The following is a 15,957-nucleotide window of genomic DNA, read 5'->3' as shown; positions in this document are numbered from 1 at the left end:
GACCCGAATTGGATCCAACAATCTGAATTATATCTAAAACGGTTAATGCCTTAATAGCATCATACCTTAATTTGTGTCTAATGAATACTGTATTCTGCAGGAAGTTACATAATAGCTTGTACAGTCTTGTACAGAAAATATTGAATATAATATTTCATATGCGCATTTTTAAATACCTTATTTATGCTTGCTTTTTTTTCACATGAAGGGGCACATGAAGGGTTTTACGATTAAATAATCTTCCGTAACAGTGTTAAGGTCTGTGACGAATGTTAAACAGAGAGGGTGCAATGGACTACGTGTTTTTTCTTGTCTAAGGCAGGGATGCTCCAGATCCGGAGCCGTAATAGAAAGAGTTTGCCTGTAGCATGAGTTCTCTTTTACGCAAAGACTTGTGGGTAATTCAGGGGCAGGCACATCCACATGCAGATATGACACGGCAGGGTGAAAGGTTATTTCAGCCCACCCCCAACCAACTCACTGTAAATTCAAGTTGCATGTACCAACTCATACGTTCTGAAAGAAGAATGCAACCTAGGCTATATGAAATGGGAAGGAACTATTTATATTGTTGGCATAAATAACAACTGACTACTTTTAATGCTTGTTTCAGAAATGTAAATGGAGATTAGTTTTGAGTTGAACAGGGATTGTTTAGAGCTAGTCGTGTATAAGTGTGCCTCATGATTTTCATAGACACGATAGAATCTTTGTGCTCACAGTCATGAAAACGTTCTGTGTGCAAGTGTGTACAAGAGAGATGTGTTTATCGCCGTTTAGGTTTAGAATGTATTCGTCCCATGAGAGGTTCGCATCGTGTTATTGAACGTCACTCAACATTTACTACATCATCTTGAAAGCAGATTTTCGACTACTAGAATTTAGTGGAGTAGTCGTGAAATGTTTTGCGTGCTAGAACTTCAGCAGGATATATATCTCTTTACTTCCGCCTTGACTTTATCTATGCCAGTTTATCGTGCATGTAAAGAAAACATTTTTTTCAAAATGTCAACTAAACAGTTGCCTAAATGTGCCATTAATGAAATTACAAAAAAAATTACTCGAGACCGCTGAAACACTTGAGCTGCCCCGTAGAAAATTAGACATCTTAAATCCAAAGGAAATGTGTTCTTTGTTCTTCTATTGTTAGCTAAATCGCGACGAACAGACGTCTTCTTACCTCACTCTTTCTAATGCGAGAATCTTCTTCATCAAACTTTGAGCTCGCGATCCTTTGCGAAAAGTATGCGCACATTTACTTAATTAAACTTGATGATAAATGTGTTGCAGTGAGCTTTTTTATTTGTCACCGGACGTCTTTGCCATGCTGTTTGAGACTCCGCGCACTCCAGTAAGGTAGCCCACGCGGACCCCCACTTGGCGAGTCAGTCACGTTTGAGGGTCCAGGGCCCATCCTGATTTCACTGCGATAAACGAGTCCAACTATCAACTGTCTCAAAATAGATGCGAAAAAGTTTTAAAGATTCAGTTCTTCTCTTAATTAAAAATAGGCTTAATTACGCAAATGAAAACAAGAGTTTTAAAATGTTGATTTATTCACATTTAAAATGGTTAGAAATCAGCAGATTTATAGCTATAAATGTATTGTAACATTCTTATATTATTATTCAATGATAATTCATCACTGCATTTCCTCACCGACTTTCAGCGTATGCAAGGCACTTCCTAGTCCTGGTGATCAAAATGAAACTGCGTTTGTGATTGTTGTCAGATTAACTCAGTTTCGTAAATATACTATGTAGCCTATGTTTTGCTTAAATTAATTTATTTGCATCTCATATATAATTAATAAATCCTGTGCGTAGCATAAATATGTTTAAAGACGGATCCAGGGGCTAATCATTTCCAGTAAACTGCATTGGAAGTAATAATATGATCAGTGATTAATCTGATTTATCCCGATGTTCTAAAAGGGATCAACTTTACAATGGATCTTAAAACAGGACAAAACATTTCTAAAGGCAAACCCCTCAACTCTTCAACCACGACGATGCACACTGTGTCAAAGATCAATCATTATCACTCATGTCACAACTGAGGGCTGTTCAAGCTGTGAGCTTTCAGAATCAAAGGACCAGGACCTGCGTGTTGTCTTTCAAATGATGTGTGCCCCTTGGATAAAAGTTATAGAGAGTTCAGCGAGGGTTGGAATAAAATTTACACTTAACAGTGCTAGACAGCAGAACGTTCAGTATATTGCCTATGCGAAAAAAAAAACTATCAAAATGCATACACTAATGCTGGTCCAATAATATTAGAGAAAATTTCCCATCGTTAAATAGACTACATTTGTTTACTGCATGGCAGAACAACTACTTATCTGCTCTAAGAGGGTAAATAAACTCTACAAGTGAGAGAATTGCATTTATTTCATTTGTATGCAAATTTGTAGCATTTATATGTATTTATATATTATGCTGACAATATTTATTTCACATATTTAAAAAAAAAAAAAAGTAAAAGCGGTGTTATTTAAATATTTGCAGACATTCAGGCTTATAAACATTCTGTTTGTTTGTCCTTTTCTTTGACAAAGCAATTGCAGCAGGAGCCACAGTAATAAGGAGGTGCTAGGACTCAGCACCGAAGGTTTAACAGGAGACCGAGTACTCTGAATCAACAGGACAACGACTAACTTCTAGTAGAGGTAGCCTGGAGTATAGAGTGACATTCACTCCCTTGAAAATCTTTATGAACTGGAGTCTATTTATGTTACCGCCCCTTGCGAATCGAGTGAGGTGGGATCGCGTACATTCTGACAAATACCGATGCTGAATTTGGTACTAAATGGGATGTGGTGATTAACATGAACCACTTCATAATCTTTAGCTCTCTGTGCACGCCATAATCAGATAAACGCGGATGCAATAGGCTATAACATATACCAGTTCATTATCAAGAGCAATAACTTGACAATGACGGCATAGAGGTTTTAATTGATCCAAATTATTCTGTCATAAACTTATTTCAACCAATATATCTATCATCAATTAATATTAAGTAATATGATGACAAATAGACATCCTCAACTAGCACTTCCAACAAAAACGTCTATGTGCGTTAAAAGCACCGTCAGCAGTAAAGTTTAATCCTATAATATTGCGCTGGCTTGCTTATTCCGGCTCGTTTGCTTTTTTAAAATAGGCAAGATGTGAAGGGTGGTGGCAGGGGCAGGTCATTTGCATTCAAATTTTGGAATGATTGAAATCGCACAATTTAATGAATTATCTATTTATCTTTATTGTACTATAGAACATTCGCAGCAAAACATCGATTGTCTTTTGAGTTTTAAAAAACACCTGAAAAGCAAGGCATTATACGGCCGCCCGGTTATGCACTGCATGAAAAACAATATTCATGTAGAGAATCACTTTATTCAACAATGAACACCAATGGAAATTTGGAATACCAACTGTATCAGGACTGTCTAGTGTTTCACAACATGTTTGTCATTTTTATTAAGAGTTTCGTAAAATAATGTACATGTGCATTTAAGATTAGCAGAAGGATTTTTTTTGTCAAATAATGTATGCCTGAAAAACGGTATTGCATTGTAGTTAAAATTACTTTTCTCTGTTCATTCTCTTTCCTCACAATTGTAAAACGGCATATGTCTGTACACAAACGGGGGAGGGGAAGTCTTTGCTTGTGAAGACCCGTTATTTTCTCTTTCACGGTAGTATGACGTGGGATGGAGGCCTGATCTGTGGAAAAAAAAATGGACCGCAAAAATGGATAATAGCCTATCTTTCTAACTCGGGCACACTTACACAAACCTAAAACTGAACAATTACGAGGGTATTAGAACATGCTGATTAACATGTACAAAACCTTTTTTTTTTTTTTGTACACCCGTGTTTCTTGGATTCTTAGCTCCTTTATATATCTTGATCGACAGTTCTTGTTGCAGAAATTGAATATGTGTATTAAGTTGCAACTTGGAAAAAGCTCCGAAGATTTTTCAAAGCATGGCTATTTTTTTATTCTGCACACATGCAGTTACCTTAAAAAATATGTATGCACACAGATAGGCCTATCTCAAACACACAAGATGACAAAAACCTGAGTTAATGTATAATGTGATTTATGTTGTTTACATATGCAAAGCAATATCAAAGAAATAATAATAATAAAACACTATAGGCTACACAGTTGTTTACGACTTTTTTCTTCTTCTTCTTCTTGATTCAAACGATTTTTGGGATTGGTAAAATGCTATCATTGATATTTTCATTCGGCTTTTAACTTGCCACTGTTAACAATGTTTGCTTCAAATTCCAAGTTTTATCTCCGTTGGAGTTCAAATGCTTATCTCCCTAAAATAAATGCACTAAATTTTGCAGAGTGTATAATGATATTTAAAAGGATAAAAAGCATTTAAATTAAAATGCGATAATGACATCACGTCAATGTTTAATATGTAAAATAAATTTTAAAAAGCAGCACATCATTGTATTTGCTGCCCAACATACCCATCTGTCAGCATTAATATTTTTTTTTCACAACCACAACAACACAAAGTTGTAACAATACTCCGACAAAATGACTAATATTAATTTCTAAGCATGAATTTATCACTAGCGAATTATTTGCTCTAGGAGAGGTGGGATTACAGCAGTATGGTAATTAGCTAGGGGGTGGGGTGGGGGTGGCCATGGGTGGAATATCCATTTTTATTGCATCACCTGTCAGTAACGTCCAATCAGCGTCGGCTTTGGGGGCATTAATTGATGAAGGTGTCTCCGGCCTTGCTCAGTTCCCACTGTCATTTTATTTGTGACTAAACCAGCAACGGGAATAGCAGCTGCATTTCTCTGTCTCTCTCTCTCTCTCCCTCCCTCTCTCTCTCTCTCTGTGTGTGTCGCTCACTTCCTCTCTTTTTCCCTTCCCTAGTCTCCTCGCTTTTTATCCTTCTCACTGGCAGTGCTGTTCACCTTCCTCTTTTCCTCATGGCCAAATGGGAAGGGAGCTGAGGGAGCGCAGGTATACAGGAGCTCAGACAGGCAGCAGCCAGCCTGTCGGCAACATCACACACATTCCATCGATCATGCAGTGCTCAGGTCAAGGGACTGATTGTTTTAATTCAAACAGGCCATTTCATTCTTATTTTTCTATTTAAAACTTTTTGTTCATCACGCAGTGTGGACATGTCAAAGCCCACGCTGGACCGGTCAGCAGAATGCCTTGAAATAAAGAAGCAGCAGTAAAGCTACTTTAAGGACATCCGTCGCTCTAAATGTTGGAATTAATGCAATGAAGAAAATGGGGGACTTGGAATCCGGTTTTGAGGAAATGCAAGGTGTAAAGCTTGGCTATTTGGTTATCAAAGGCAAACAAATGTTTGCCCTTTCTCAAGTCTTCACCGACCTCTTGAAAAATATTCCGCGGACTACTGTACACAAACGTATGGACCATTTAAACGTGAAGAAGCATCACTGTGATTTGGAGGAATTGCGAAAGCTCAAAGCAATAAATTCTATAGCTTTCCATGCAGCTAAATGCACTCTGATTTCAAGAGAGGACGTTGAGGCACTGTATTTTTCATGTAAAACTGAGCGGGTATTGAAATCAAACAAAAGAAGGGAAAAGAGAAAAAATTCCTCAGAAAAAAATTGCGATGGCAAAAACCGCACCTCTGCCAGAAGTGACTTTTGGAGAGAGAAAGTTTGGTTGAGTTTGCATGGCGTTCCTCAGACTTTCTCATTCAAAAATAAAGCTGTTCGAGAGGACCCCGTCCCTCGCACTCACTTCGATCTACCTCAAATTTACAGTAAATCCTTCTGCCGTGACTACCAACCGGTCACGAAGTCGGCATCTACACCCTTTAAAAACTATGAAACCGATCAGATACCTGACAACTGTGTGGCTTTTAATCAGAAACATACGCTTTTTCGGCACGTTGTGAATCGGCAGCCGCTGCTCTATCAGTCCGCCATTGCAGCGCAGGCAAAGCACCAAGGCAACGCAGACCTACTTTACAAAAGGAAGAGGAAGCGCGAGAGCAGCGCAAGGCAGTTTTGGCCGAGGAGCAGACGAAGCCATCCGGTTTTGGTCGTCCCAAAGTGCTGTAAACCAAAAGTTCCCAACGGATCTTTTAGCCAGTTTCACCACCTCGAGCATGGATTGTACGTCGATCCTCGGCACACTGGACATTTTCAGGAAAGCTGCAGCAGCGACACGGAATCTAGCTCCGTCTCAGAACGGGTGAACAACGATTCGGATTTCGGGTCGAGTTTTTCTACCACCAGCAACTCCGGGACTTCGGGTGAGGAGGAGGAGGACGACGACTCTCTGTCGGATTCTTCAGATGTCAGCAGCGATGAAGAGAGCTCCTCTCAGTCTGATTCGAGCTCTGTGTCCAGTCAGGTTTCAGTGCAGAGTATTCGTTTCAGGCGTGCGAGGTTCTCAAGTCTCAACACAAAAGCACCTCTGCTCTTACAGCCAACTTTTCACTACAGGCCTAACGTGCAGAACATCCCCACTAACCAAGGAGTAACTACTTTGGATTGTGAACGAACTGGCAAAACTGAGAAATCGGACTTTACACCATCCACGGATGGTGATGCCGCAAAAGAGCAGAAGTTCTGCCCCGTGCGGACATGTTTCCCAGATTTAAAACAAAACGAGGGCTCTGAAGCACCATCATGCCTTGAATTTTCAAATGATCCAAAGACAACAGACTCTGTCGCTAATAGAATTAAAGACACTGGGCTTACACCTAATGCAAATGGAAACAATGCGTTTCCCCAACAAAGAATACCAGGTTCTGCAAACAAATGCTCCCAAGCCTTGATCTCCCACTGTGTTCCGGACAAAGAAATAACGGTTTGTAAGTCTTCTGACGGCAATCTTTCATTAGCAACAAATTCCAAGAGGGAAGCAAAAACTTCCCTCAAACTGCCTTCACCTCTAAAACCTATCAAAACAGAGAGCGAGGAGCCCATAAGTACCTCAGGCTTTAACAATGAGGGCAACAGGGCAGTAAAAACGCCACCATTTTTACTCAGCAAAGTGAAGATTAAAGTCGAGGACACCTTTGACGAATATGAATATGCAAATCAGACTCCGGAATATCAGTGTAAGGATAATGAAGCTGATGATCAGCGAATCGGTATTAGATTTAAGGAAACTGACCACTATAAAGCCACAGAGAGCTCTGTTCAAAAACACCCTGCCTGTAATGAGGAATCGAGAAGCACTTTAAACTCTCCTTGTTCCGATGAAGGGGAATCCAAGAATGGTGCAAGGGTCAGAAAAAACTACAGGGCGATACTTTTAGGTAAAAAAGCCGAAAGTGTGAGGACATTTGCGAAATCAGTTGCAAAAGTTGACCGGAGCCCCCGTGCTGCAGGAAAATTCGCTAGCAGTGAGGGATCGAATGAAGACTGTGCGGGCGCGAGCAAACGCAAACGAGCGAGCCCCAATATAGCATCTCTGAAAAAGCCCTTCAGATTCATGGCGAATTTTCCCTCTCCGCCGTCTCTTGTTATTGGCAGCGATGGAGATTTGAGTCCCGCTTACTCTTTTAACTCTTCAAGAAGTAACCAACTGCCTCATCGTTCTCACCCAGTGTGGAGATGGCAGCTCGGTCATTCAGTTGTTCCTCCCCCTCCAAGCCACAAATTCAGGAAAGCCTCTGTTATTCCGTGAACTGTTGTTTTGAGCTCGTGGGGAAATGTCTTAAAACTGTGACAAGCACTGATTGCCGTTAGGTGTTTTGTTTGCATTGTTGTTTTCAATGTAAACGTTTTTGGCCTGTTGTTATGTTGCACATACCGTCCTCATAGCACAGGCTGGTCTATCCATCGAGGTTTGAGACTCGGGAATATATGGAGGTATTTATAAGCTGGTCTAGCAAAACAACAACAACAACAAAAAAAACTTGTTTTTAAATTGACAATACTGACATCGTGGAGCTGTTTTTTACCTGATGAACTAGACTCTCAAGAAGCAAATGTTGGCTCATTTTGCAGGCAGGGTTAACCATCTCACATAAGGATGGCGTTTTAGTAATTGTCAGGTCTGTGTCAACTGAAATGTTTCTTTTGTTTTTAAAACATCTGACTTGTGTCGGTATATTTTGGGCCAGTGTTTTGTATTTTCCCTTTATGCTTCATCCACATACTGTATTTCTGAATTACTGTATAGGCCGATTATCAATGCCCTTCTTATTTATTCATTTTATGGGTGCTCCGATTGTTGGCGCCTGGCTGTGTTCACTCGCACGCAGCGCAGCATACTCTCACGGTAGGCCCAACACAATGCCCCTCTAACTGACAATCAAGAGCTGTTTGATTTGCACGATGTAATAGAGGGAAAAACACCAAATCAAACTCCTTCTTTAGCACATTCATAGCTTAAGGTATAGAACAGCTAAAGCACAAATTTACCATGCATTGCACTTTGCTAATGCCCATTAAGGTGAATTAGTTACGTGTGTTTTTATTTTTATTTTTTCTTACGCAAAAAAGCCATCGCAAGTTAACCCAAAAACACAACCTTTTTAAATTCAGTCATTATTAATGTGGTGCTATTTCCAATATGCTCGTTTGGTTTTGAGAGCAGGTTTTTGTTAGTCGTTCTTATTGTAAATGTTGCAGGTTTAAACGGTGCGACCTACAGACAAATGCAAACAACAGTGTTTTTATATACGTGACGAAATCAAAGAAAAAAGACCTCGGTGCTTAGTGGAGTATACACACATTCTGGTCAGGGTATACTTAGTAAATGTTTATTTATCTTTGACTCAAGTAGCCTTGTCCTTTTCAGTGTTTTGATTGTATTTTGCTTTACTAGGCCTATTTTCCAAGGACATGGATTACCTTGGCACTGGAAAGCATAACCTTAAAAAACATTTAAGTGTTAACTTGGTGTTCTACTAGAGTCCCCCTTCCCTATATAAATGCCTTGTGATGAATGTACTGTGACGTACCATATTTGTTTACTTCAGCAAAAGCAGACTGCCTCCAAAACAGGCCTTTAAAAGCAAATTGTAGCCTATCTGTGATTGGATCAGCCATTGAGCTCAATTCATAATTTTGGTATTATAAGGGACGAAAACATTCAACTGCATTCTAATTTCCTACACGAAAACATAAATTCAAAGCCTATGAGTTATCACTAAATGGGCATAGACTGCAGATTTGGCTAAAGCGAGGCTACCGGGTTCACGTCATTCTGAGAAAACACGTAATAGACTTTAAGGTTATTTAACGTATTACATGTACTGTTTTGATTAACGTGTACAAGTGGGGACAGACATAGCCTATTAAGTGAAAATGCATCGCTTTGTGAATGTTCCAATATGCGATATAGCCTGACACTCTGACAGGTGAATGATTAAAATATAGCCTAGTAGTTCTATATTTTTGTAACGTGACTATTTAATGTCTGCTCTCTCGAGCGTATAAAAGGAACTTTTTGTTCCGTTCTGTGTCAACGTGCACTGCGGACTGACAGAATACCTATGTCGTCTCAGCTTCAGAGGAATGAATTCAAAACTAGCCAAATTAAACAGAATGTAGCACATCACAACCCCATTAAGTTAAAGAATTCATGATCTCCACAATGAACAGAAATGGGAAAATGGGCGGCGACTCACTGTAAACATGGTAGGTTAGAAATTATCTGGTCAAGTTGAACTTTGTTTTGTTTTTGTTTTGTTTATCTTTCTGCTTTTGCTACAATACTTGAGGTCAGATTTTGACATTTTTTTTCTTAAATTTAATTCACTGGTTGTTTATAAAAAAGCATATTTATTTTTGTGATTTTCCTGGTTTTTGTATACCATTGTTGTATAGGATAAATGCACTCGAAATGAAAACTTGAAAACGTGAGGTGGATTTTGAAGCACTTTCTTTTTCTTTTTATCGTGAAACTTTATTAAATACATCTGAGTGTAATGTGAGATCGTTCCTTTTTAACATTTAACTCATTAATAGGATATCCATTGTTATTATAACCGTTGTATGTCGCTTTCTTGAGGTAACGTGCAGTTCAAGCAAATGTTAGATCAAACTTTGAGATAAGTTGTTTATTGTAAAGAAAAGTATTAATGTGGGGGAGGGGTTTAGAAACCGATAGTCTCGTGCCCTGCTATAGCCTACACACTATGCACTCAAGCACACTACTCATAAGCCTATAACCACACATGAGCGCGCTTAGGGTATACAGGCTACTCTAAGTAGAGAAAGGAAACAGGAAAAGCAAGTACGTCTACTAAAAACAGCACATTTCAGATGAGGTCTACAACAGACATGATCTGGTTACATTACCGTGTTTCCATATCATAGTTTGTATAGGCTAACTGTTTAATCTGCGTCAGACGAGGCAGAATTATGTCTCTGGTATTATATAGTTAAGATATCTTTAAGATATTACCACCAGCTCTGCTCAAGATAAGCTTCTTCCTCTGACTTCCTTTCTCCAAGCAGCTTAAGATTGAAAGCAGAGGAGCAAGAGGAAGAAAGAAAGGACAGAGTTTTTGAAAAAGGTTTAAAACTTACACCATAACGGCGCACAATTAGCCTGAACCTAAATGCATTGCAGCTCCAAAGTTCCTGGTGTAGATCTATGGTACGTCCTGAGATATAGGCCTAAGGGAAAAATTAAATTGTTAATTGGGTAATTTGTGCATAAGAAAAACAAGCGATAGACTAGTAGCAGTAGCCACTTGTTTGTAGACATTGGTAAATGTGAGGATACTGGCGGTTGAAAGAGTCGGTGTCCTTCTAAATTACATGTAAATTTTATATGAATTATATACTATTAAATTCACCCAATTTACCTTTCGCACCATTAACTACATGTAATTGTATAACAGTGGTTCATATCGTTAACGTTTAAAAAATACGTCACACATTTTATACAGTGCGTTTTGGCCCAAAAAAACAGCAACAAAACAAAATAAGACAAATCTCCAAAAATAAAAAAATAAAATTAGCCTATGTAATAATAAAATATTATCTGATATTGTTTATGCTTTAATATGTCCACAAGCAAAAATAAATCGGCCCCATTCTAAAACAGTTGGCAACAAATCTGTCAGACAATGGAAATACACACAGTAGCGGTAGAGCAGGACGAAGACTTTCAGTAATCTTGCGAAATGTATAGTAGCCTAGCCTATAAAGTGTTCGTGGGTAATAAAAATAATCATTTAATTAACTAAGATAATCGCTTAGCCAAAGGATTTTTTTTTTACATAAATACTTGTTTAAAACGGCGAGAAGTCTGAATCCATATGTTTTGTGTATTATCTGGCAGGCTTATCAAATCATAGACAGCGGCTGCATGTTCTGCTTTAACCAAACCGAGCACACCTTCGAACTGAGTCGGTGTGAAAATGTCCTTTTAAAAAAAGAGTAGTTTAAGGCAGGCCATCCTAGAAATTAGAAATGGTAATTAACAAATTAAGCGATATCACGGCGAACAGCGAGACGGATCTTGCACAGCGAAACAGGCAGACTGTTTAATTTCGAGGCCTGACTTCGCCGAATGGACCCGAGGCTTCAATCACAGAACTCAACAGGCCACCATTAGGCTGTTGAGTAAAGCAGGAAAAGATTTTCGGTCTCCTAACAAACCTATGCTCAATCTGTCAAAACCTATGCTTAATTCTCTACTCTGGAAAAGAATTAACCTAGAAATAAAACCTAAGATTTTTTTTAAATGTGAAAGTATTTTGATGACAGTTTACGCATTAAACATTGTAAAAGTCTTATGACTGACTGACCGACGAATTTAACTGACAAATGTTGTGTTTTCATAAATAGTAGAACACCATTCCAAATTGTCAGTGCAACCAAAAATAATCCCAATAATCCACACAGGGGTCATTAGTAATCTTAATAAATGAGATAGGCCTAGGTTTTGCATAAATAGTCTATGTTATTAAACACTTAACACTTATTAAACACGGTAAACCATCCCATTTTCTGACTGATAAGAACCGTTCGCCTCACATTTAGACACGTGGTTCAACCAACAGGATAAGAGGCCTCGTAGAAGCATCTTTTGGGATCAGGACATGAGTGGAAAATAATGCTGTTAAGTGATCCAAACAAAAAACAAAAAAAACCACCTCATCACCACATTGTTAATCCCACAAAACCAGCAGTTCGAGTTGACATTTTTTTCTAATGCTTCTTAAGTTATTCGAGAATGTCATTAACATGAAAACCAGATTGCAATGAGATCTTTTAACGGTTATTTACACACACACACACACACACACACACACACACACACACTATAAGCGATGCACTATACACTGACCAGTTACATTTTATGAAATCACAAACTGTCTATTATACTATGTATTTATATTAGTGTGTGTGTGTGTGTCTGTGTGTGTAAATACACCGTTTAAGAATCTCATTGCAATCTGGTTTTCATGACACACACACACACAACTATATAGCAAGATCTATTATATATATATATATATATATATATATATATATACATAAAAAAATATATATAAATATATATATTAATTATGTATATATAAATACACACACATGCAATATCCAAAATAAAAGTTTGTTTACATAATATATGTGAGCGTACTGTGTATATTTATTATGTATATATAAATACACACACATGCATGTGTATATTTAAGAAGAATATGTTATGTTTATATAATATAAACATATTTATATATAATATAAAATATAATAATATAAATATATAAATGTATATACATGTAAATATTTTCTAAATATTAACTGTATGTGTGTGTATTTTATATATACAAATAAATATACCCTGTACACATATATATTATGTAAACAAAACTTTTATTTTGGATGTGATTAATCGTGATTAATCTAATAATTATTGCTATATATACACACACACACACACATATGTATATGTGTGTGTGTGTGTGTGTGTGTGTGTATAGGCCTATATATAGAGAGGGAGATAGATAGATAGATAGATAGATAGATAGATAGATAGATAGATAGATAGAGTGTGTGTGTGTGTGTGTGTGTGTGTGTGTGTGTGTGTGTGTGTGTGTGTGTGTGTGTGGTTTAGGCTTTAGCCTACAGCACAAAAACAAATCCAACAGACTAGACCGTCCATTAGACTCGGTTTAAAACGATACCAGCTTCCTTGAAAAAAACAGCAGTTGGATGTCAGATGTGTCTGAACTTGCGTTATATATATCTTTTCTAAAATAGTTATCAGAGTAGCCTATCTAGCTTAGTTGAGGGAGAAACTGGAGAGTTAGGTCTAAACAATGACATATCTGCATCACTTTTACTCTGATAAACTGCGGTCCTCGTCGGCCTCGTGGTAAGAGATTCCTCCGTTATCTGCAGACTGAACGCGTATCCTGAAAGGACCTACCTTCTCACAAACTCCAAAAAAGAGGTTACCGTTTCTCTGTTTCAGACAATGACAGCAAAATATAAATTATAAGAGACTGTTTAATTAAGCAAATAGAGTATTGCTCCGCACGCAATAAATAATAAAAAATTAAATTATTCTCAGAATTCACCTTATACCTTATGGTTACCCAGAAAATGTGCAATTTTATTTTCAACAGCATATCTGTTATTATTAATAACCACCGAATGCAATAAATAGAAAAAAACTCAAATAGATTTTCTCTACTTCACAATTTTTTAAAAAGTATATATTGACCCTCTGACCTGTGTCTGAATCCCCAGTCAATGAAGAAATATATTAAATATATTTTATATTTTCTTTCTATTCTTTTCATTCAAAATCTTAGAAATCTGTAATTTGAGCATTTGAAATAGACTCCCTATTTTCTTGCAATGACTTAAAATCATAAATGGCTTATAGGGTATGAATCAAACAAGCTCATACGGATAAAAAAAAGTCCAGCCCTATTAATATGAAAGGAACATGTAGTATATTGTCACAGCATACAATTTAAAATAAAGACTATTTAAAGTATTGTATATCCATGCATTTAATTCGTTTTTTAATCATTAATAAGTTCTGACAAGCTTGAATTTGGTTGCAAATGAAATTGGTAGTCATATTGCTGACATACCGATTTCGTGTAAAATGTTAAAAATAACTTTCAAAATTTATTTTCATTGACAAACGATACTTTTATACCAGTTTATATTGTTAAGGTTTTCATTTAAAAAATTATTGCTTGTAAAAAGGTCAAATAAATCAGACTTCTGAGTCATGACGATGATTGAGAAGAGAACGTAAAGAATGTAAATCAGATTAATAATTCACATGGCAAGCAATGAACAAACAAAAGCAAAATCATGTTCGATACTCTACGGAAATAGATCTTGCTTTAGCTGTTTCTTTCCTTTTAAAGTTCGGACACTGTAGGCTACTTTAGACGAGGGCAATTCTAACTGAAGCGAACTATCAATTCACGTGTCGAAATAATTAGTGATATTAGAAAAATAATTCGTGACTTGGGCTGCAGTCAACCAAATCATTAAATCCAATACTTTTCTGAGCAACGTTTCTTTCAGAAACACTTGTAAAAACAAGTCACTAATCCAAAACAAGCTCCCTTAACAGTTCCATTAGATGACGTGCGTCTTTCATAACACTGATGAAAAATGAGCTGTGGGTCAGTAATATTCTGCTGAGAGCCTGCCTAACAATTATTCTGAACAGGCCACACATTAGAAATGATCGGTTTAAGCACACTAAGAGGTTTAAGCACACTAATATATACAAAGTAGGCCTACACTTATATAACTAGGCTATAGAATGTAATCTCCCATGTGATTTTATGGTAACGTGGATTTAACCAATTACGGATGATCTGTTAAAACAATCACTTTGAGTGAGATGTAGAGCATTATCCCAGTAGAGTACCAAAGGGAATTAGCATATTTAAAAGATCATTCTTTAAAATAAAAAATGAGCATTTAGAAAACAGACAAGTCTTTCCCACATAAAAAAGTCACCTGTCCCATGTGTGCAAAGTCAAATAAATGTAGCATTTAGAGCTCTTCGCTCCCGTTACAACGATTGTTCAGGTGTATTTGTATTGTCAGAAAACAACCTTGTTTTGGTTGTCAAAAATTACCCCCCCAAAAAAGAAAGAAAATAAAAACCGTAGCCCACTGCAAGCCTGCACTGGCAGCCACATGGTCGTTTTCCGCACAGCAGGCTACGGCAGAATAGCCTTTATTCCGTTAATTTCTCTCGGTCTGTGTGTCCTTGTCAAATATACAAAATATTAATAAAGAAGGACTGGATGTATTTCATGCATACCCTCTGATTCGTCACGGGAAAGGGGTTAACCGCAAGCCATAACCACGGCGATGCGAGATTTTATTACAGAAATAATTTTATAAATATTATTGTAACGACTAATGTTGACACAAGTCACTACTAAACCCTAACGACGTGCCTTAGAGCTACCCGAGAGTAGCAAAGAACGAAAATTTCGAGATGTACAGGCTTGTTTTTTCTTTTCGCTGAGGAATTTGTGACACCAGGCCAAGTTATATATACAGTATATAAACGGTGCTTTTTAAATATTCTCCCAGCTAGCCTCAGCTGTGAAGGTCTTTATCAATATAAAAGTCGACTAAAGTAGTCTAATACAAAGGAGTAAACAGGTAAAAAAGCGAGCAGTTGAGGAAAAGCCGATGCCGAGAAAAAGACGAAACGGTGGTCGAAGGTGAGGATAGAAATTACCCCATACAACAATACCCTCGCACATGAAACTCATTTTGCCAACTGCTCTGTGAGCTATACAAGAGTTGCGTGGACTTTAATGATAAAATACTGGCGATGTCTCGACTTGTTTGAATAAGAACAGAAGCGTAAGTGCCAGCTCTTAAAAACGCGGTTCACAAACGTCTCGTCTTTGCACGTGCTACTGGCGCCCCCGCTCGGGTGGAAACGTTTGGAGAACTTTCTCTTAAAGGGGAGGACAGAAGGATTTAAGGTGGAATGAAGAAATAA

The 15,957-nt window shown here is 37.6% G+C and overlaps 2 protein-coding genes across 2 annotated transcripts in view; one reads left to right on the top strand and one right to left on the bottom strand.

The window, feature by feature from the left end:
• Window positions 1–1,358, bottom strand: part of LOC109083694 (protein AF-10-like) — a 52,300-nt gene extending 50,942 nt beyond the window's left edge. Inside the window, 1 exon segment of the mRNA XM_042714252.1 lies at window positions 1,181–1,358. Within this exon segment, the coding sequence (XP_042570186.1) occupies window positions 1,181–1,255 (75 nt within the window). The 5' untranslated portion in view covers window positions 1,256–1,358.
• Window positions 1,359–4,671: 3,313 nt separating this feature from the next.
• Window positions 4,672–9,923, top strand: LOC122135345 (SKI/DACH domain-containing protein 1-like). The gene has a single exon (XM_042714251.1). The coding sequence runs from the start codon at window positions 5,275–5,277 to the stop codon at window positions 7,669–7,671; it is 2,397 nt and encodes a 798-aa protein (XP_042570185.1). The 5' UTR covers window positions 4,672–5,274; the 3' UTR covers window positions 7,672–9,923.
• Window positions 9,924–15,957: the final 6,034 nt, after the last annotated feature.

The sequence above is a fragment of the Cyprinus carpio genome, chromosome A24 (assembly GCF_018340385.1).
Source record: "Cyprinus carpio isolate SPL01 chromosome A24, ASM1834038v1, whole genome shotgun sequence".
In the NCBI taxonomy this organism is placed as follows: domain Eukaryota; kingdom Metazoa; phylum Chordata; class Actinopteri; order Cypriniformes; family Cyprinidae; genus Cyprinus; species Cyprinus carpio.
Note: the sequence above shows the minus strand (reverse complement) of the source record. Positions and strands in the feature narration are given on the sequence as shown.